Raw genomic sequence first — 24,726 nt, forward strand, 5'->3', positions numbered from 1 at the left:
AAATGTAGGAAAGGTTAAGCTCCCTTCTACTTAATCATGAAGTTAACAACCTGGAATATAAGGGGTCTTAATGCCCCTAATTAAAAACATTTACTATAGTACAATTTCTCATTATTTGAATCTAATATAATTTTAATTCAAGAAATGAAACTTAATAAAGAAGAAGAGAAAATTAGAAGACAATTGGGGTTTTGGAAAATAGAATTGGTTGAATCAGCTAGGGCCTTTGGGGGGATAGGTATTTTATGGGATCCTAGGAGGGTATAATTTAATCCACTCATTTCAAGAAGTAATTGGATGGGAGAAAAGTTAAAAGCTTTAAAAGAAAAACTCAATTTATTCTAATAAATATATATATGGACCAACTCCAACATCGAATAAGAAAGAATTATGAAATGAAATAAGTAATTATGTAGAAACAAATCGTTTAGAAAATATTTTTTATCAAGGGAGATTTTATGCTATCCTAGACTTGGAAGAAAAGGTAGGTGGAACCTCGACCATTTCACAAGTTATGCTAGACTTCAAAGATTGGTTTGCAAAAGATTTTTTTTATAAATATCCCAACAACTAATGGAAATTTCATATGGAAAACTAGGCACACAAGTTTTCTTAATATAGTAGAAAGATTAAATAGATTTATATTCAAAAGAAACTTAATTACTTTTAATCATTCTTTCTACTACAAGATCTCATCATTACGAGTAGTTAGACTAGAAATAGGTGAACCACATAATCCATTAAGAAATCCTTTTAAATGTGAAAAATGTGGTTTTTAGACAAAGATTTTCTCAATAACATTATGCAATGGTGGAATTTTTATATCCAAACTAAATCTTTAAAAGAAAAAATTAAAAAATGGAATAAAGAACAATGTAATGACATTTTTTAAAGATAAATTAGAGAATGAAGAGGAATTAAAAAATTCAAATGAAGAAGTTATCAAGGGAGGAATGGACAATGATAAATTTATCAAAGAAAAATAACTTTTGGCTAAATAAGAAATTATTCTAACAAAAGAAGAAATATTTTTAGAAGCAAAAATCAAAGGAAACCTAATTGTTAAAAGGAGATAGGAATACAAAAAAATCTTAATAGTATTATCAATAGAAGGAATATAAATAAAACACTAAAAATCAAGGATTATATAGGTAGGGTAATGAAAATCTCTATTGAGATAGTAGAAACTTTTGTTAAATATTATACTAAAATTCTTAATAATTACGAATCCTCAAATTTAATAGTTCAAAATAAGATGTTAGGATCAATCCCTAAAATAATAACTTCAGAAGATAATAGGACCTTGAATATAAAAAAAAATTAATAAATAGGTCATTTTTCAACTTAATCTAGATAAATCTTCGAGCCCAAATGATTTTCAAGCCTTTTTCTTTCAAAAGTGTTGGGATAGCCTAGGAGATGGTCTTTGGAAAGCAATTAAGGCAACTACGAATTTTGGATCTCTTTTGACATAAATTAATAATACCTTCTTAGTTTTAATTCTAAAGAATTCAGAATCTAAGGATCCAGGAGCTTTTAGGCCCATAGCTTTATGTAATACAATTTACAATGTTCTCTCAAAAGCGTTAGCCAATACGCTTAAAAAAGTTCTCGCAAAACTCATTTCAAAGGAACAAACAGGTTTTGTTCCCAATAAGTTAATATTCGATGGTATTATTATTATTCAAGAATTAATTCCCTTTGTACAATCAAATATTGAATCTTATATGCTCATGAAATTAGCTATTCAAAAGGCCTATGATAAAGTAGATTGGAGATTTTTTTGTAAAACTCTTGAAGCTTTTGGATTCTCTCGCCAATGGATCAACTTAATATACAATTGTATTTCGACTCATAAAATATCCCTTCTTATAGATGACACACCATAAGGTTTTTTTAGCATTTCTAGAGGGATCAGACAAGGGGACCCTATTTCACCTTTCCTCTTTATAATTATGGCAGAAACTTTTGGTAAAGCAATAATAAAGGCTCGAGTTGAAAGGAAGATAAGAGGTATTCCATCACTGAAGAAGTTCCTAAAATAACCCACCAACAATTTGTGAATGATACCAGTTTACCAAGAGAAAGTATTAAGGAAGAAGCTCAAAATTTCAAACAAATAATAAAAAGTTACATGAAAGCTTCGGGACAAAAGGTAAATGACAGTAAGTCAAAAAAATATATTCATTAATACAAAAGAGGAATTGGAAAGATACATTTGTAGAACTAGGGATATAGAAGAGGAACCTTCCCTTGTAAATATCTTGGAATTCAACTTGAAAAAAGATATTAGAGAAGGTAAAGCTTGCGACCCGATTATAGAAAAACAGATTAAAAATGGGAAGTTGGAAAAGCAAATGGTTAACTAAAATTGGGAGAATGACTATTATTCATATATATCATATGTCATGCCTACCACTACCCAAAGGTGTTAAAAGGAAATTACACTCTAAACTTTAAAATTTCTTCTGGCAAGGAACTAAAGAAAAGAAAAAATAAGCTTTGATAAAATGAGATAAAATATGTAGACCTAAAGAGTGTGGAGGCTTAGGAGTTAAAAACTTGAGTTGGCAAAATGAAGCACTAGAGGATAAACTTGTCTAGAGAATGTTCAAAGAACATAATAGTAAATAGGTCAAAATTTTATATCAGAAATATTTAAATAACAATAATCCTTTGTCTGTATTTAAAATAATGAATCTACCAAAAGGATCAAGAATTTGGAACTTTACATTAAGTTGTCATCCTTTAATAGCTAAAAACCTAACTTGGAATATTAATTTAGGGTAGGAAGCTTTGTTTTGGGAGGACTAGTGGGATGGGCTTCTTCTCCAAATAATGCAAATCTACCATTGAACATAAAACATACCTTGACAAATCTATGGGGTAAGTATGTGCATGATTACAAATAAAATAAACAATAACCAATATGGCGAGTGGCTAGAAATCTTTACATGAAACCCCTTTATCAAATTAAGAGAAATGCATATTTAGTCAATTATTAAATAAAAGACAAACATGTCTTAAACAAAGGAAAGATAACTAATTTGGGGAGCATTGAAAGATGGAAAGTATAAAGTTAAATTAGGGTATGAAAAGATAATAAACTCAAAACAATGGAATAAGATTGATATTCCTCTAAATTTATGTTGGAATCTGGTATGACTTCCAAAAGCAAGCATCTTCCTTTGAGTAGGTCTCCAAAGGAGAATTCTAACAGCAAATAGGTTTACTAGAATGGGTTTTGAAGGACCATCAAGATGTCCTCTTTATGAAAAAGAATTACAGAACACTTAGTTTTTGAATGTAGGATGGTCAAAATTAAATTTTGATGGGGCTTCTAGAGGTAATCCAAGATCATTGGGCCTAGGATGTACAATCTATTTGGATAAGGGATAATGTCTAATTAAATGTGTCAAACCCTTAGGATTAATGTCTAACAATCTAGTAGAATTAGAAGCCCTGATAGAAGTCTGAAAACTCAGTTGAGATATCAGAATTAGGAAACTAATTATAGAGGGTGATTCACAAATCATTTTAAATGCATTAAGAAAAAGGGAAATCCCTAATTGGATCCTAAACTCTAATCTTGAGTATGCCTTAGATATAGTTGTTAATTTTGAAGAAACAATTATCAAGCATATTTATAGAGAAGGTAATAAACAAGTAGATAACCTTGCTAATAAAGGAGCGGATGGAGAAGAGATATTAATAAGATAAAATTGATAAGTTAGCCATTAGATAGACAATTGTCTCTTAGATAGTAATAATTGTAGAGGGATATAATCTAATAAAGATTAAATATAGATGTTCTAAAACAATAAAAAGAAAAATAATATAATATATAAATATGTATAATCAAAATAATTTTCTAAAGCATATTTTGATTGTATAATAGATTAGAAAATGTTGACTTGTATTTGATAATGTATTAATCATATTTCTAATAATTATTTGTTGCAATTAATTATAATTATGTGTTAAGCTACCCAAGACCTCCTAGATAAGAGGCTCACAATTCAACATTGTGTTGTAGGCTCTTTCCTACAAAATATAGAATTTTCCTTTCATACATATTTTTTCTTAGTAATAATATTTAAATGCACACATTATTTTTATTTTTTTGAAATGCAAAATTATTATAATTATTTTTACTTGATAAAATATATATACTAAAAATAAAGCAAACATATAGCTTTGTCATAACGAGGTTTGCCAACTAGAGGTTTGGTGGTTTGAAAAAACTTGATTTGTGGTTTTTTGGGGTAGATTTATAATGTGGGACAAGTTTCCAATATAACTTTAGGGGGAAACTAGAAGTGCTCAATAGGGTATATAAATATAACATTTCCACTTTTAAACATTCAAATACAAGAGAAATAGGAACTTCCAAACATAACTCCCAATATAACCCAAGTTAGATTAGGAAAACCCTAGTAAGATGAACGTATGTCAATGCTAAACCCAAATTATATCAAGGAAGTACGCAAGCAAGTCCTCTTTCATGCAATGTTAATTGATTTAAGATATACAATTTTATTAAGTTTAAACTCAATATATGTCGTTTAAGATTCTATAGATATTAAAGAAAGAATCCAATTGTTCCTTCAAGTGCATGCCTATGGGTTGTTTGATAGACAAAACTACACCTAACCTTTTTGCATATATTGATTCTAAGATTAATAAATTGAGCAGTACTTTAGTTTATCCATCCATTGGGAGTATTTATAGGCATGCACACATGTGTATTTTTACTAGCATGAAGTACTTTGAAGATCACATTGATTAGCCACATGCATATACACATGAGATTGTATAGTTTATTCTTGCTTAGATGATACAAGGTGTTTCATGGTTTCATTATAGACAATCAACACAATGTGCCCAAGGAAACCATCAAAAGAGAATGTTTTCAATACCATGATGGTAAAGTTAAGGTGAGAGGGTATCAGGTGACTAGATGTTTTGATCGAGCCACAACTCTTTTTATTTACCCCCATTTTCTTGTAGCTCATGGTTATATTCTAATAACAACCTAATTCCTTTTTTGTTTGCACAACAACTATATGTTGAGGTTCAATTGGGTTTCGATGGCAACTACGTTAACCTACTAGCATATTTTGGTCACAAGCACAATAGGGTAGCATATATATATCGTAGAGTTGATTGGCATATTCCAATTTTTTAGGCCTTGGTTATAGAATGCTTGCCATATCATCAACATATTGTTTTTAATTTTTTTGTAACTTTAAAAGTGACATATCAATAAAAAAAAACAATATTCAAAGGTATTCTTATAAAAGAAGATAATAATAAAATATAGATTCTCATTTTTCTCAATAATAATATTGAAATATATATTTTCCTATTTTTCAAATAATATAAAATCGTCACAATCTTATCTGTGAGAATTGAAAAAAAAAAAAATTTAATCATTTCTTATTAGTATTTATCTTCTTTTCTTAATAACTTTTCTTTTCTTCTTTTTCGAAACACTAAGAAAGATATAATACCCTAAAAAAAGTTATATCAAAAGATTTTCTTATGGAAAGAAGAAATAATATAATTTATAGTATTTGTTTTATAAATAATGATTGAAGCCTAAAGTATTTATTATTTTATTATTATTATTATTTGTTGTAATTAATTATTATTATGTGTTAAGCTACCCAAGACCTTCTAGATAAGAGGCTCACAAATTACCATTGTGTTGTAGGCTCTTGCCTATAAAATATAGAATTTCATTTTTATACATATTTGTTTTCTTAGTAATAATATTTAAATGTACAATTTTTTAATTTTAAGAAATTCAAAATTATTATAATTATTGTTACTTGATAAATATATATACTAAAAATAAAGTAGACAAATAGATAGCTTTGTCATAAAGAGGTTTGCAAACTAGAGGTTTGGTAGTTTGAAACAACTTGATTTGTGGTTTTTTGGGGTTGATTTATAATGTGAGACAAGTTTTCCAACATAAAAGTTGTTAGGGAGAAATAAAAGCACTCAATAGGATATATAAATATAACACTTTTCACTTTTTAAAGATTCACATACAAGAGAAAGAGGGGCTTCCAAACATAACTCTCAATATAACCCAAGTTAGATTCGCGAAACCCAAGTAAGATGAAGGGATGCCAATGTTAAACCCAAATTACGTCAAGGAAGTACACAAGAAAGTCCTCTTTCATGCACTGTTAATTGATTTAGGATATGCAATTTTGTTAAATTTAAATTCAATATATGTCATTTAAGATTCCATAGATATTAAAGAAAGAGCCCAATTGTTCCTTTAGGCACACACCTATGGGTTGATCCTACAAAAGCTACACCCAAAATTTTTACATATACTGATTTAAATTAAAGACTACTTTAGTTTATCCATCCACTGGGGGCATTTTTAGGAATGCACTCAGATCTATTTTTACAAGCCTAGAGTACTTTGAAGATCGCATTGGTTAACCACATGCATTGATGCAGTGAGAATCCAAGGGTACCCCTATTAGAGGTAATTTGGATCCCTGCAAATAATCACATGATAGAAACACAACACAAGTTACACAATTTGATACCAAATGCAGCTCTTTAGTCATAAAAAAAAAAAAATTTACATGTAATGTGCTTGACTGTAAGTGTATATGAGCAATGTTAGTATGCTAATAGAAATCAAATTTAAATAAAGCTTCTACAAACTAAACAAAATTCATAAACTTCAAGATAGACTAAGATGAGCTCTCAATTGAAAATATGAGCCATTAATGGGCTCTCTCAATGAAAAGCTCTCTTGTTGAGTAGCTTTGTCTAAATAGATAGGATGTATGCTCAAGCTTTATGCTTCAAAAAGGGCTTCAAATGGAGTTGGAATTTGGGTGTGGATAGATGGCTTTAGTATAGATTTGGCTCTCAAAATAGCATTATAACTTTACTTCATGGATTGTGTTATTTTGCAAAGGGGAAGGATCCAATTTATAGGCAAGAGGCTTGAGGGATTGAAGGCTAAGATGTAAGGATGGGAAAAAGCTCATGGAAGGCTTAGATTACATGAGAGGAGAGCACATGGATTGTGCTTCCTTACAACTAATCAAGGAGTGACACATGTCACATGGTGAGAGGATGGAGGAAAGGGGAAGGATGAGTCAACAAAGGAGGCTCAAGGAATAAAATCTTCATAAAGACCCTTCATAAGTGCTTTGTAAGAACATTTATAACTTTGTGGGCTTTATAAAGTTTTGTGGTTGAAGATATTTGTGAGAGATATCATGAAATTCGAATTTGAGGGTTTAGGGAGGTTTTAAGCTTGCTTAAGGTTGTAAAAATGATTAGAGGAAGGGTTAGAGATGGCTTAGAACTAGGCAAGTGGATGGCAAGTGGATTGCAATTAATGAGGGTGGGTGAAAGAGGAGATATTTGTTAACTTTGCCTTGATTTAGCAAGTCTTAACCCATGTTTAAGGAATGTGACAAGGTTAGGAGGGGATTAGGATTAGGGTTAAAGACATCTTCTAGAAGAGTCTAGGCTTTGGATGAGGATGAAGACTTTCTAGAAGAGTCTAGAACTTCTTAGGATAAGATTTTTATGAAATAAATAAAGTTTTATTTATTTCAAGGGTTTGGGTTGAGGAGATATTTATTAAAATATTTTTAATAAACATGAGGATTAATATTTAATCTTGATTAAATATTTTGAGTTGAGATTAGGGGTAGGAAATGATGGGATTAGCCTTTAATCGAAATTAAAGAAGGATTAGAAAATTTTGGAAGAGGTTATTGGTCTTAAGAAAATTGGCCAACTTTTGGGAAAAAAAATAAATTAAACATTTATTTTGGGATTTTTTGTCAATTTATTAATTAAATAATTAATAAATAAAGAAATAATGTTTAAATAAGATTTAAATATTTTTGGAAGGGATTTCTTAATTAAATATTTTTAATTAAGATAAAGAGATTTAATGGCATAAAAATAAATAAATTAATTAATTAATTAATTAATTAATAAATGATGATGCCATCAGAAATTTTTTAGAAAATAAAAATACTTTATTTTCTAAAAGTTTTTTAGGTGTCTACATTTTGCCCCTCTTTGATGTGATGCCACAAGTGGCATGACATCAAAGATAAGAAAATAAGATGCCCAAGGCTAGAGCAGAAGAGGAGAGAATTGACTGTGAGATGCCCCCTCAAGAAGGCGGTGGGGAGAGAAAGCGAGGCTCGACGACTTCTTGAAAAGTACAAGAATCCGAGATGGGCAAGAAGACTCAGATTTGCTTAAGAGAAGAGGTTTGGTTAGCTCAAACTCTCACTACGAGAGAATGATAAAGGGATAATCAGAGGCACAAGAGGAAGCAAGCTTAAGATCTCAGGGATTGCAGAAGATGAAGGAGTGGAGTGCTATAAAAGGAATCCAGGATGGGGAGATGGATGAGGGGATTAAAAAAGCTGATGCAACAGGATTTCAAAGAGTCAGATTGGCGGAAGATGGGTTTCGGAGATCCCTAGGACTAGGATTGTGGATCTCGAAAGATGAGGCTTGGTGGATTGATTTGGATTGGTGGATCCCTAAGACTAGGATTGTGGATCCCTAAAGCTAAAGGTTAGGAGTGATTCAAAGAGATACTGATGCATAAGCTGGGGTAGGAGAGACGGATGCTGGATATGGATGGGGGATAATGGAGATGAAGGAAAACCATTGAAGCTTTTTGAGCAGGGGGGATACTTCAAAGAGAAGTACCACCATGTAATTGAGCACTAGATTTGTTATAGGACTGTTGGTTAATTGCCAAAGTTACCAAGAACATCAAGGCCTTTTCACCAACTGTCCAGAGGACTGAAGAACTGACTCAAAACAAACACGCAAGGATTGCCCCAGTATCACACATGAATCCCAGAGGAAGCAGTGTGGAAACGACACTGGGTAACCCACAAGCAAAAAAGAAAACAAGCAAAAGACATGATCAAGACCTTACGCTCTGATTGCCCCATTCACAGTATACCATGATATGGAAGATCATGGCAACCTTGAGGAGGGAACAAGGAGATTGCTTGGAAAAGATATTTCAAGACCCAATAGGGAAGAGTCCAAATCAAAAGAAAGCGAAAATCCAAAAGAGAACCGTTTGCCAACGAGATGGGTAGGACGAGGTACTAACGGACCAAGATCAGACATGAAGAAAGCTATATCCTGCAAAGACCTATCGGAAAGCACCTAAGCTGGTGGATTTGGATGAGTGATGCATCTGGCAAGCTGAACTAAGAAAGATAACACTTTGGTGATAGGAAATCTAGCTAAAGGATGCATTGGAATAGCTAACCAAGATGTGCGATGGGTGCAAGATGTTGATCAAAGATGAACTGACACGAACGCTGGATAGATGCAATGGTACTAAGCTAAAGAGGATGTACAAGCTGACAGACCAAGATATTTACAAGTGAGCTAATCAAGATATGGTGCAAGTTAACGGACCAAGATAGTTACAAGCAGGCAAAAGCTCAGGATGATAGGATAGTGGGATGGTTCGATGTTGTGCAAGATGCGAAAGCTAAGGGTGGGGTGATAGCGAAAGATATGGATTTGGCAGGATGCATCCAATGATGATGAGAGATTTTGTGACCAAGGATAGCTAGAGGAGCAGGATGAGATGGCTGGATAGGATGGTAGATAGCTAGGATTATGATGGATATAAAGAGATGACATTGGGTTTGCATGAGGATAGCTTAGAGCTAGATACCAATGACAAGGGAGGATGGACAAGACAAGATCTCCAAGGAATATAGTGCCCCCAATCAGAAGATAACATGCGGAAGGAGGTCTTATGATGGATGTGATAGGATTGAAGCTAGGATGGAAAAAGCTGAAGGGGCTAGGGAGATGGATGATAGCTGAGATGATTGGCTGAAGCTGCATAAGATTAGTGGATGGTGTGAGATGGAAGCTGGAGGATGGAGGATAGGTGGATAGATTGGAAGATGGAGTTGGATGTCAAGAGATGACCAAAAGCATGAGGGTGATAGGCTAAGCTGGGGATGGCGGGATTACGCATGACGCTTGTTTGCCAAGTTTTCATCATGGTACTTGTCCAAGGCGCTTGAATTGCCAAGTTTTCACCAGTGGACGCTTTATTTTTCTTTTCTTTTTTGACTTTTTGACTTTGGACTTAGTTGGAATGATTTTGGCTTTCTTCAGCTATTTTGGCTTTTTTGGGATTTTTCACTGGCTGTTGGAATGTTCAATTTTGTTGCTAACTGTTGGTACACCGGATGTGTGATTTATGCAATAGATCGGATTAGATGGGATTGATGGTAGGAGATGGAGGGATGAAAATGCTAAAAAGGAGCATGAGATGGGGATGCTTGCAAGAGCAACATTGGCACATGTTGGAACAGATGTGAAAAGAGCATATGTGGGATAGATGGTAGATGCGGGCGTGATGGAGGATTTGTGGAAGCGTGCTTGGGGATATAGGCACCCAAGATGGAGTTAGGAGATGGGGGACATGAGTCACTAGATGGGGGATTAGCAATGGTGGATGCCATTATGCATTGGGTTTCAACTTTTTTCTTGGGGATCCACATGGTTTTGGATTTTCTTTTCATAGGCTTTTGCATTGTTTTGCATTCTTTGATTGGATTTTGCCTTTTTGGAGTATGTCTTTTAGAATAGACATATGATTGCCTAGGATGTGGATTTTTAGCTTTATGCATTTTGAAGTTGGCATTCACATTGTTGTGGTAAGCTTTGGGAAGATGGTTAGGAGAAGCTTTGTGAGATGGAGAGGATATGAAAGAGCATGTAGGGGGATGATGATGGATGATGTGCCCTGATATGTGCCTTTGTTGATCTTGCATAGAAATGGATGGAATAGGATTTTTATGATGGCTAATAGGAGGGTGAAGGATGGTAGATTTTGGGACATAGGGACCCAAAATGGATTTAGCGGATGAAGGGGGGATATGGTAGGTTGTTTTGCATTGCAAAGATGGTGGAGGGGGGATGACATAAGATTTCTTGAAGGAGTGATGGGAGGCTGGCATGGTGGGCTTGGAGATAGGCTTGGTTTGGGGGTGTGGTGTACCAACACTTTTAGATGGTGAGCCTTTGGATACATATCCAAAACCATGAAATCCTGGATTCTTTTGTGCAATAATAGGCTCTCTGATTCCTTGCTCTTGTGGTCCTAAACCTTGACCTTGATAATGCCATCGATTGAGCATTTGAACAAGCTGAGGAAACTTTTTGCTTGCAGAAAATGGTAGAAGTGATTTATTAGGTGTATTGCAATGGGGAGATCTTGTTCTTAATTCTTCTGCTGAGAGAGGGCCACCGTGGATGAATGTAAGTGAACCAAGAGGGTAGATTATAGATGGTGGAATAGCTTGGATAGGTGGTAAGATGGAAGCATGGAGCGGGGGAGATGGAAGGATAGGATCTTGATGTAGCTGGTGGGATGACAACATATCTTGTAGTGGAGGAGATATGGCTCGAGGTTTTGGAGATGGAGGAGATGGTGACTGCACTATGGATGGAAGACATGGTACGATGATATCTTCATTTATGCTTTGGAGGATGTCAACATGCTTTTGGGCAGGATCTTGATAGGATTGGTTTGGAGTGGATGGTGCGATAGGAGGTGAAGGGATGGATTCTTCAAAGGCAGCGAATGGATAGATGGGAGATTCAGTAGTGGAGATGGGTGAGTAGAAGATGGATGCATAAGGGTCATTACGAGAGATTTGGGAAATGCTTGGAGGCGATGTGGATAGGATTTGGAGGGATTTGACAGGTGGTGGGATTTTGATGCTTGCGGGAAGTGGAAGGATTTTAAGCAATTTGATGGATGGTATGGGGATGATAGCTATGGGAGATGGAGGTGATATTATAGATGGGGAAGCTTCATCACTGACTACTTCACATGGTTGGATTAGATGACATGGCTTATCGACTGTTGGAGGCAACTTTTCTTGTATTTCCTCTAGGAGATTCCTTGGAGACTCGTGTGTCAGAGGTGGAGGTAGATTGACAGGAATCGCTAGTGTGATGGGGGTGGAAGATTGGAAGCTTGGTTGATGGGGTGATGGAGGGGAAGCTGGAGTATCAGATGGCATGACTAGATAGTTTGGAATAACTCTTGGATTTTGGGGGATGCTTGGGGGAATGTTTCTAAGGCTTTCAATATACCCGTCATAGTCAACAAGATTTTCATCATCATTGGAATAGGAGGTGGCGGGAGCAAGGACAATGCGACCAAACACATCATGATAGGATTGGTACTTCATGCTTTGATGGTGAGTTTGATGGGGATGGGGTCTTGCATATGGATGAACACGGAAGCTCATGGTTGGATTTGGATTAAGCACAGATTTTGGATTGGCTGATGAAAAATTTCCTGGGGAGAGTCAAAGCTGCATGACAGACCTAAGGAGGATTAGCTGGAGATTTTTGGCTTTCCTGTGGATGGAAGACTTCAAGGGCATGCTGTCAAAAGGTGAGAGTTTTGCTTTCCTATGCACTGGATTTGGTGGTAGCTGTGTCAACTTGAGGATAGACTAATAATCCTATGGGCATGACACGAGATTGACCACTTGTGGATCCCAACCTTTAGCTCAAGGTGATGAGGGATGCAAGTGACAAAGCTAGATTACCCTAGACAATGCTCTATCAGAGGGATAACCTTGGTGAGATTGGTTGATTGGTAGGATAGATTGATTGGATAGCAAATTTTGGCAAAGTGACAACAACTCTTTAAAGGCTTGGGTGATTTTGGATTGGGTTGCTCGCTGGCTAGGGGGATGATTTGGATGGACTTTGGATTTGGGATTGTTCTAAGGCAAAGAACTAGATAGATTCGGTTGCAGCAGGGGAGCTTGGATAATTTTCTGATAAGGCAGTGACTACGCTAAGTATGCCTTGAGCTGGGAGATTTCTACTTTTCTAGGATTTCGACCAAAATTGGCAAACATTCATTCAAAAGCTATGAACAAACAAGCAGACAAAAGTTTTGAGCAAGCACGTCAAACACACCAACATCTTAGGAAGTTTTCTACAAGGATGAAATTTGGTTTAGCTAGGGAGTCCTCGATATACACAAGGTACGTGAGGCCCAAATCTGTAGATGAAACCAAAAAGATGTCACACAGCCGAGAGGAGCGGTAACCCACTTCTCTTCTTTCACTTCTCAAGGGTATAAAGTTCCTTGAAGCTTAGCCCGAGTGATTAAAATTTTGATCCCAAGAGAAGTGTCTTTGGATTCACCTCCCGATCTTTATACTCCGCCGGAACGCTGGAGTTGAGGTTGTCCCAAGGGGTGATGAAATCTCCAAGGAGGCCTCCTAAAAAGCTAAGACAAAATTTTGGATCCTAATCTTATGCACCCAAGATGGCCTCGAAAGACGACAAGGGGAGAGAAGACTTGGATGATCTTGGGCTAAAAAACACGCTTGTTCTTTTACCAACTGACGCTTAAGTTTTTTGATCTAGACTTTGCAAGCACTCATGTTTAAGATACAATGTTTATTCCAACTTTGAAGCGTCGACAAAAATAAAATTGATCGAAGAATGCGAACAAGAAGAAGAGTTAGGGTCAACAAGAAGATAAACCCGTGCGCCCGGAGGCCCTCCACGTCAAGTATCGATTGATTTTTCTTTAAGGCATTCAAGATTGAGTGTGAGTTTATTTTAAGCCCATAACAAAGGTGTGTGAGATTTGATTTCAAGCGCGCACCCGGAGGCCCTCCACGTCAAGATTTGTCCAATTTTTATGCCCAAATGAAGTGTCAGCGAGATTAATGCGCATTCAAAGAATTTTCTAACTTAGAAAAACCACTAAAAACCCAAGTGAGTGGAGTTTGATTTGCGTAGAGCACTTAACACCCTCTTAGGTGGACCCATCCCCATAGATAGCACTGAGATTGCAACCAATGGTTAAATTGATGGGTGATTAAAGAGAGTGAGTCCAACGACAAACTTACTCAAAGCATTTTTATTTGTTTTTATAACTTAAAAGATTACAAAAATGTAGATTCTTTTTATGCTCCAAAAGATGATTATTTGATCTATGGCATTCAAGATTGGATTTGTTGTTTTAATCATGCATTCATAACAAAACAAACTTTGATTTTAATCCATGGCACTCAAGAGTGATTTTAGCAACATGCATTCAAAGACAAGTGATTAAACATTCAAGTTTTTTCCTTTGAGCATTCAAGATTGAGATTTTGTGTGTTGTTTTAAAAACTTTGAAGTGCTTTGTTTTAACCTTAGATCATTCAAGATTGTTTTTGGACTCAAAAGTGAAAATGACTCTTTGGACTTTGTTTTTCATTCAAGATTTTGTGTTCTAGTTTGCATGTTTTAAGCCCAAAAATAATATTCCTAGATTGTTTTGATGCATAAAAAACCTAAGAAACATTCAAAATTTTGCAACAAGACATTTGTTTGGAACAAATAACAAAGCTTTTTAGAACAATTTTGGCAACCATTTAGGACTCTTAGTTTTCATGAGATTTTTAAAAGAACTTTAACATATTTGCAAATGAGGTTCATTTTATCCTTGATTGATGCTTTGAGTTTGATTTAGATTTTAGTGTGCACTTAGTGTTGATTTTGAACCTTTTGAAACGAAAACTTGAAGTTCTTTTTAAATTCCCAAAAATGAAGTGTTCCTAACTTTGCATGAATGCATCTAAAACCTTGATGTTGCAAGGATGCAAATGATTAGATTGGTTTAGTTTCACTTGTTAAAAGATTTTTTCTTTTTTGCAAATTTTTAATTTTTTAATGGATTTAAGTATGATTTGGGGGTTCATTTTAAGCACTAAAAAGAAGTGTGTATGATTTTGCTTCCTTAAAATAAAAATGGCCAAGATCTCCCACAAGAAGAAGAAGAAGTAGATGGAATAAGAAGAATATAGACAAGAAGAGGAAGAAGAATTCCAAGTGCTTTGTCCACCTATAAGCTTGAAAAATTTGCAAATACTATGAGATAGACTATGAGTTCCTTTGTCTTCTTCATGCTCATGTGGACCTACAAAACCAATTTATACAATCCTACCAATCACAAAAACAAACAAAATTAGCCAAAATCAGCAAATGACATACAAAACTTGACTAAAAAAGCTAATGAAGATGACCCATGCCGGGTCCCACCGGGCGTGCCAAAATGTATATGAGCAATGTTAGTATGCTAATAGAAACCAAATTTAAATAAAATTTCTACAAACTAAACAAAATTCATAAACTTCAAGATAGACTAAGATGAGCTCTCAATTGAGAATATGAGCCATTAATGGGCTCTCTCAATGAGAAGCTCTCTTGTTGAGTAGCTTTGTCTAAATAGATAGGATGTATGCTCAAGCTTTATGCTTCAAAAAGGGCTTCAAATGGAGTTGGAATTTGGGTGTGAATAGATGGCTTTAGTATGGATTTGGCTCTCAAAATAGCATTATAACTTTACTTCATAGATTGTGTTATTTTGCAAAAGGGAAGGATCCAATTTATAGGCAAGAGGCTTGAGGGATTGAGGGCTAAGATGTAAGGATGGGAAAAAGCTCATGGAGGGCTTAGATTACATGAGTGGAGAGCACATGGATTGTTCTTCCTTACAACCAATCAAAGAGTGACACATGTCACATGGTGAAAGGATGGAGGAAAGGGGAAGGATGAGTCAACAAAGGAGGCTCAAGGGATAAAATCTTCATAAAGACCCTTCATAAGTGCTTTGTAAGAACATTTATGACTTTGTGGGCTTTATAAAGTTTTGTGGTTGAAGATATTTGTGAGAGATATCATGAAATTCGAATTTGAGGGTTTAGGGAGGTTTTAAGCTTGCTTAGGGTTGTAAAAATGATTAGAGGAAGGGTTAGAGATGGCTTAGGACTAGGCAAGTGGATGGCAAGTGGATTGCAATTAATGAGGGTGGGTGAAGGAGGAGATATTTGTTAACTTTGCCAGGAGGGGATTAGGATTAGGGTTAAAGACATCTTTTAGAAGAGTCTAGGCTTTAGATGAGGATGAAGACTTTCTAGAAGAGTCTAGAACTTCCTAGGATAAGATTTTTATGAAATAAATAAAGTTTTATTTATTCCAAGGGTTTGGGTTGAGGAAATATTTATTAAAATATTTTTAATAAACATGAGGATTAATATTTAATGTTGATTAAATATTTTGAGTTGGGATTAGGGGTTAAAAAAAATGGGATTAGCCTTTAATCGAAATTAAAGAAGGATTAGAAGATTTTGGAAGAGGTTATTGGTCTTAAGGAAATTGGCCAACTTTTGGGAAAAAAATAAATAAATTATTTATTTTGGAATTTTTGGTCAATTTATTAATTAAATAATTAATAAATAAAGGAATAATGTTTAAATAAGATTTAAATATTTTTGGGAGGGATTTCTTAATTAAATATTTTTAATTAAGATAAAGGGATTTAATGGCATAAAAATAAATTAATTAATTAAATAATTAATTAACTAATAAATGATGATGTCATCAGAAATTTTTTAGAAAATAAAAATACTTTATTTTCTAAAGGTTTTTTAGGTGTCTACAGTAAGGTTTTCCGAGTAAGGGCCAAATACAAAAAGTAATTACAAAACAGTTTTACAAGATCCCTCGAGATCCAACTCCACATTAATCCCAGCTAGTCTAGATCTACACTATGGAAGAAAACCCAAAGGAAATCTCAACTTGTGCTCGCAAGCCCACTAAGAAATATCCTGGTTTACCAAGCCTCAGCTACCAGCCCTTCTTAAAATTTTCTATTACACTTCATCCTCTTCTCCACGCTGGATGAATCTTCATCTCTCTCCTTAAGACTCCACAAAACACCCCTACTTATACCCAACTAAGCCACAAGTCGGCCTAGCCCATTACAAATTAAAATAAACCCTTACATTAAATGCCCATGCAAGCCACAAGTCGGCTACAACACAAATTAAATACCCATACACAAAGTAAATGTTAAAAGTCGGCCCATAGACAACTCAGGCACCAAGACCAAACAAGTGTTAGAGAAAATCCTCATCAAGTGTTAGCATTCCACCAGACATAACCGAGTTCCTTCACTGACCGAGCATTGGTATGTGTAGAGTCCTCCAGAAGCAACTGAGCCCCTTCATTGACCGAACTACTTGGTCAATACAACAACCAAGCATAACCGAGCCATGTAGTATGAACCGAGCTCCCAGTGTACGCTAAGTACCAAAAACATCACCAAACATCTTCATTAACCAAGTCACTGGGTAAACACAACAACCAAACCAACTTAGTATGGACTGAGTGAAACTTCATTCTTTGACCGAGTCCTCCAACTCCAAGGTCAAACCATACCATCATGCAAGATTGCTAGCCAACTAAGGATGCTCCTACATCAAACACCCCAGGTTCGAAAAGATGTTCTCAATAGCTGGAAGAATGTCTTATGGGATTCAACACATAAATCCCAAATTGGTTCTTCACATACATATCCTCCAAGTCCTCAACTTGTACACTCTTTCCCTTGCCCTTCTTATGCTTCTTCACATCCATCCTCGATGTGCTACATGTTTGCTTTCCATGTTGATCTCTACCCCTCTCAGAATCCTTCAACTCAACTTGGCTACCAATACTTAGGTTCCTCCTATTGAGCTCTTCGTTATGCAAAGGAATCAAGGAATGCTTCCTACCATCTTTCACAATTGAAAATACAATCTTGACACAATCATGCACAACCCTACAATCATACTGCCAAGGTCTACCAAGAAACACATGACAATTGTTCATGTCCACAATATCACACAACACTTGATCCTTATACTGCCTAATTTGGAAATCATAAAGGCATTGCTCCCTCACTTCCAAAGCATGCTCACCTTGCAACTAGCCAATCCTATAAGGATAAGGATGTCTCATTCTCTTCAAACCAAGTTTCTGAACCATCTCCTCAGCAACAAGGTTATCAATATTACCACCATCCACAATCATATTGCAAACTTTACCACAAGACTTGCAACGAATCCTAAACAAACTAATCCTCTAACAAGAGTCCAATGTCCTCTGACCAACCAATACTCACCAAACTAGCAAACTTTCTCCTTACTTAGGTTCACTGGTAGGGTTTTCAACCTCATTCACAATAGTAGCTCTTCTGTCACTAGCCTTAGGGCATTCACAAAATCTATGTCCAACTTCTCCACATTTATAACAAGTACCCTTGAACTCACTTTATTTGTCCTTCTCTTCTGAACAATAGGTTTTGGTTCATCTTCAACACTTGGTTTAGCTTTTGTCGAGCTATCCTGCTTCTCCTTCCCTCCGAAATTACCTTGACTTTTCCAGTTCAACTTATCTTCTACTTTCAAGGCATACTGGTAAATATCTGCAACCAAATCAACCTTCAAAATACCAACCTCACCTTGGATATTGAATCTCAAACCATTAATGTACCAAGCTACCTTCTTCTTTGACAATTCTCTATGCCTAGACCGAATAGTCAACTTGAAGAACTATTTGGTATAATCTTTCACAATCATATCTTTTGTTTCAAATTCTACAATCTTTTGAACAACTCAAGTTCATAATCAGCAGGAATTAACTTAGCCTTTAACTTAGTTACCATCAATCTCCATCTAGTGATCTACATTTCACCTTCCTCTTCTTTGTCTCTTTGCAATTCTTTCCACCAAAGAACAACATGTCCTTTCAACTTAGTTTGGGCCAACCTTACTCTGAGTGGATCATCAATATCCTCAAGCTCAAAGTAGCCTTCCAATTCACCAATCCAATCAATCAGGTCTTCAAGATTCAAACTGCTCGAGAAATTAGAAACCGCCATCTTATGCTTCAACTTCAACTGAGATCCAAGCCTAGCAAACTAACCAGCCCTATTTCCCATAGATCTCTCCACACAATCAATTCTATCATCACAACTCGACCCAGCAACTTTTAAAGTCTTCAACAACTTCTTCATAACCATCTTCAGTACCCACATGTCAAGGTACACCACCTATAGCACTTACAATTTTAGCAATCATGTCACTATTCATCAATGCTATCTCAAATCTGAATTCTGCTTTAATATTCTCTCAAATCCTTTCCTCCACAACATTACTAAGCTCATCAATTTCCCTAGGGTCCAATCTTCTTAGAGGCATCTTCCAAGATCCTTGCAAAGCTGTGTACAGGGTTTTAGGCACCCTTCAAAACCTATTTTCCTTAATCAAAACAATGCACAAGAATGATTTAAGGGTAATGCATCTCCCGCTTGCCTTAATTGAGTGAATTACCGATCTTGATTTTGACATTACATAGAAAAAATTAAGTGCTAGCCATTAGATCCTATGGGGATTTTGCTTAACCAAAAATAAAGCCATGGTAAGTCAATGAAACAACAAAAAAGCCATGATAAGTCTAATAAAACAAGAAGCAAAAAAGAATAATTAGAGCACAATCATTAATAATAAGGCAAAATACAGTAAAATTAAAAAATAGAAAAGAATACTTAGAACAAGGTCGAATGGAAAAGAATTATTGATCCTAAGTTGGTGGAATTAGGAAAAGAATTCTTAGAGCAAGGTCACAGAAATAGGGATATTGATCCTTAAATAATGGTTGAATTAGGTGTTGTACATCTACAAGGAAGAATATAAGAATAATAGAATCTCTTGTATAATTAAGTGTTAGTTCTATGGAGGAAAAGCCTAACAAAAAAATAAAGCCATGAAAAGTCAATAAAACAACATAAAAACGAAGAATACTTGGAGCAGAATTATTAACAGTAAGGGGGGATATGATAAAATTAAGAATAGAGAAAAATACTTAAGAGTAAGGTCGGCTCAAAAGGATTATTGGTCCTCCATTATGTTGGATAAGGTGTTGAATCTCATGCAGAAGATTATAAGTCATGAATTAATCTCATGCAGAAGATTATAAGTCATGAATTAACTGACAAGATTATTAGTCATGAATTAACTGACAGATTTCCACTCCATGAAAAATTTGCAGTGGGTGTGGCACAGACAAGTAGGATTTTGACATTTAAAAGGGGACTAGGTTTTTTTTTCAACAGTAAACTTTAAGGGTTAAACAGATGTTGGAGAAGGGAAGGGAGTGGCTGAGAATTTGTAGCACCCGTTAAAGAGATTGTTGATTTCATTGGGTGCCAAACGACACTTGAATTTTAGATGACATTTGAAGTTACGATTTTGAGTGTGGCGCAGAAAAGTAGGATTTTGAAATTTAAAAGGAGGGTAGTTTTTTTTGCAACAGTACTATAAGGCTTAAGCAGGCGTTGGAGACGGGAAGAGAGTGGCTGAGAGTTTGTAGCACCGGTTAAATAGATTGTAGATTTAATTGGTGTCAAATGATGTTTCATTTCGTTCTGATCATAGATCACAGAATGTGATCATTGCTGAAAAGAAATCTTGAGTTATAGATTGTACAAACCTCGTTTCTTAGTTAAATTTTGGAACATTTAAAAAACTAACTTGCCCTGGTCTTCTTTTGAGGTTTGCAAAAATTTATGTAGCAAACTATAAAATTCCAAATCCCACGGGACCATATTGCTTGCAAGGGCTTCTTTAACTATCTTAGGGGCGTTGACTGAACAAATCTTGAACTCCTCTCCCTTCCTCAGGATCCCAATGATCCATTCATGTGTACCCTGTACATGTACAGTGATTCATTCACATGATCCCATCCATACACTGGGCCCGACTGATGTTGCAGGCCTCAAATGGGGTGTTGTCAAGGCTTTCAAAATACAATGCGAAAGATTTCCGTAGAAGCCTGTGTTCATTGTTTGTTAATAACCTCGAGGGAACATGAAACGTGACGGGATAGAAGCTTATAACAATGATGAGAAGTGACTCAGGAATCAAATCAGAAGTTCAGAAAAGATCGTTTCTGTTGGTGTGTAATAATTCTAGTTTGGTAAATGTGTAACTCTTGACATGATACCACCTAGTATCTTAGGCTCTCTGGACTGGAGTGTCTTGTGTTTCATTATATGTTGTACAAGGCATATAGAGCCTTTTATAGTTATAATCATCAGATGTAGACAATGGAAAAAGCTGTACATCTTTATGGTTGCAGCCTACTGCAAAATGAAGATAATGGAGAAATGCTCATATGCTTAATGTCTTATATTTACCTGCATTAAAAAGAAAGTCTTTCTGGTTGAAACTTTTATTTTATTGTTTCACATCTCTTGCTATCTTCCATTCTGATGATGGATGTGATCCGAAACATCCATGCTAAAAAAGGACAAATACAATCAAATCCAGAAACTTATGTTCATAATGCAACAGAAATTAAGCCTTCCTGAATAGATTTTTTAACAGCATTCATCACTATCTGTGTTTTCCTGGAAATGGAAGGCCATTGAGGATCGGGCTTTCCTCCGGACTCTTGAATTCCCTTAACCAGCCTAGCGAATTCTTGAACCATAAGAGTCTCCTGAGGAAATTCAGTTGCAACTGTGTGCTCACTGGGCCTTGGACCCCAAACAGCGCCCGTGAACTCGGGGTTTGTGGAAGAGAAAAATGATGCAGAGTTCTCCTCATACGGAATTAGAAAATCGTGAAGATTAAGAATTCCTTTAGACCCATGGACACTTAAATCCATGGTCATACAAGAGTGAAATGAACAATGAAAAGTTGCTAACCTCCCATCTTGCCAAGACAAAGTAGCCCCACAAGATGTGATCACTCCACCTTCATTCAATACAGGCATAGGATGTGCCATTACACTTTTGGGCATTTCATAATCGTTAGCCCATAAAATTGCCCTAATACAATACCATCCAGCATCGCCCAATGCACCAAGTGCATCCAAATCCGGCTTAAGCCGGATATCCTCCTCAAAGAACTTTGCAGTTCCAGCAAATGTCGAAGTACAGTGGACCTGCAAATAACCATAATTGCAAAATTTCTAAATTGCAAATACAAGAGCAATCCGCACCCACATCATTATTTTATTTTTCTGCTAGAAAAGTTAAATTACCACCAAACAAGTAAGGTAAGGAAACAAACCCAGATGACTGAATTACACTATTCTGTGTGTTAAAAGCCATAAAAAAAACAGAAGTGGATGCTTTAAATTGGGGAAAGGAAACAAATCATGACATGAATTAAGCTGGAACAACGAATTGCCATGACAAATACCCAGATTTTAGGAAAGGTTACATACAAAAACATACTAGAAAATCAGCATAAAAACAAATTTGACTGTGGCATGAATTATCCAGCTTATGGAAAAGGGTTACATACTAAAATCCAGCAGAAAATAAACTAAAAACAAATTTCACTATTAGGTTAATAGTGCCGAAAAGGGATTGAGTACTTACCAACTTGAGATCTCCAAAGAGGTCCGGATTTTGAAGAAAGGCCTTCATCTTTACCGTTCTAGGATGGTGCATCCACATGGTGCCATCCATGAACTGGACGCCGTTGTTATTGCACGCCTCTATGATGGTGTCGAGGTCTTCAACACAAAGTGCAGGGGGTTTCTCCAGAAGAATATGTTTCTTCTTGTGGGCAGCCTTGAGAGCCCATTCGAGATGCAGGGATGTGGGCAGAGGAATGTATACCGCATCCACACAGGGATCATCCAAAAGCTGCTCATAGCTTCCATACGCCTTCACTTCCGGAGGCAAATTGTTGGCGGAGACGAAACCCTTGGCCTTGTCAACTGATCTGCTGGAAACTGCGTATACTGAGGAATCGGACGTCCTCCCAATTGCTCTGGCAAGTTTTTGAGCAATGCCTGCACATCCCAGGATTCCAAACCGAACTACTTTCTCTTCAGCCATTGTTCTTGCACTACAAAAACCCTCGTGGAATTCCGTGTTTGGCTATGCAACTTCAATGCCCATCCAGGGGATCCTTTATACGGTAGATAATGCTAAAAATGTTGGATTTCAATCCGTCTTTTTTGACGAAGACTCGGATAAAGATCAATTTGAAGAAGCCTCTATGCACCCGCACCGGCTATCCAGCCACGAATTTCGGTGGCAAGATGTGCCATGCCATGTCCCACGCATCTTAATATTTATGACCTTTTGTCAGTACGATTTAATTAGTTTAAATTTTGTCCTTGTACTTTTTATTTGATTTTAACTTGAAAATAAATTTACTTTATGTGTTTGTACTTTTTATTTTATTTGATTTTTAATTGAAAATAAATTTCCTCAACGGTTTTATTAGTTCCGGGTAGGGTACTAATGTTTTTGGTTGTAGTCACCAATTAAATTTTATGAGCAAAGTCTACATTAATATCCACATTAATTCCAAATCAATTGCACTTGTACCAATTTATATTTTTAAATTTATTTATTTTTCAATTTATTTTCTTCGTTTTAATATTTTAAAAATTTATAATAAATTAATCAATACAAAACTTGAGATATGCAATATAACATATTAATGATTAATAACTTATTTTTATATATAAAATGATTATTATATCATATCACATGTAATATATAAATAAATGATTTTATTGTATATAATGTAAATATGATTTGTAATGATATTTTAAAAGTATTGAATATTTTAATAATATTTTTTAATACAATAAGACAACATAAGGAAGATCAAATATTTAAAATTGATTAGTTTGTAATTTTTAATGTATTTTACAAATAAAACTTCCATCTATTTTTTTAAGGTAATTTTTATATTTTATTAAGCAAAAGTAAAGATTTACAATTTTTAAGCAATTCATGCCTGCCAAAGATCTGAACATCTTGACACTAAGCCACTACAACTATTCAACTACACCCTTTATACATTTGACAAAATGGCCATAAGCACGGAAGAACCTCCATCTATTCTATCTACTTTCTAACTATCACATAAGGTAGGGACTCGAGCTCAACTAGAGCTCTTGTTATTTTAGTTTTGTAAATAATTTATTCAATAATTTTTTTCAATAGTTTATTATTAAGTTGTTATTTTTATACAATAGTAAAAATTTATAATATATCTTTATGATATAAATTTTCACATAAACTAACATTTTATTTTATTTGAATTTTTTACTAAATTAAAATTTGAATAATAAAATAGTTATGTTACAAATGATTTTATATTTTTAACTATAAAATAAATATAAATGTTAAAATAATAGAATATGAATATGGAAAAAAATAGGCTTAATTTGACTTTAGATTGATAAGTGTAGTAGAGGAATAAATATGTTGATTAATTGAATGCTTATACGTGAGATTGTGTGAGTTTATTAGCATCAACGTTTCCTATCATACTCAATGATCCAACATCAAGCATGAAAGGGTGAATAAATCTACCTTAGCCGAACATTCATCTTCCACCAAACATCATGTTTGTTTGGAAAACACTCAAATCCTCATGAAAGAGGATAATTATTACAAGAGAAAGATGAAGGAGATGATTGAAATATTTGCATGAAGTTTAAGACAAACTTATACTATATTTAAAGTGCATGTAAACCAATGCAATTATAGTTGAGCTAGCATGGGAATGAATTCTATATATATTCCTATTTATGATTCTTTGAGAACAAGTTGAATATAGAATAGAACAGAAGTGCATGTAAACCAATACAATTATAGTTGAGCCAGCATGAGAATAAATTCTATATATATTCCTATTTATGATTCTTCGAGAACAAGTGGAATATAGAATAGAACAAAGCTCTCCTAGTTTTTGAGATGGATCTATTTATAAATGTATTATCGAGTTTACATAACAATGCATAACAACTATTTAAGGTTAA

General features: G+C 35.0%; 1 protein-coding gene across 1 annotated transcript; it reads right to left on the bottom strand.

Annotated features, from left to right (window-relative positions):
• Positions 1 to 21,100: 21,100 nt before the first annotated feature.
• On the bottom strand, positions 21,101 to 22,826 carry LOC149536284 (putative oxidoreductase At4g09670). Its single transcript, XM_089803395.1, has 2 exons — positions 22,316 to 22,826; positions 21,101 to 21,873 (listed from the first exon to the last, which is right to left on the bottom strand). The coding sequence occupies exons 1-2, from the start codon at positions 22,778 to 22,780 to the stop codon at positions 21,265 to 21,267; spliced, it is 1,074 nt and encodes a 357-aa protein (XP_089659521.1). The 5' UTR covers positions 22,781 to 22,826; the 3' UTR covers positions 21,101 to 21,264.
• Between the last annotated feature and the right edge of the window lie 1,900 nt (positions 22,827 to 24,726).

The sequence above is a fragment of the Cupressus sempervirens genome, chromosome 10 (genome assembly GCF_028749045.1).
Source record: "Cupressus sempervirens isolate cs-2001-9-10 chromosome 10, ASM2874904v1, whole genome shotgun sequence".
In the NCBI taxonomy this organism is placed as follows: domain Eukaryota; kingdom Viridiplantae; phylum Streptophyta; class Pinopsida; order Cupressales; family Cupressaceae; genus Cupressus; species Cupressus sempervirens.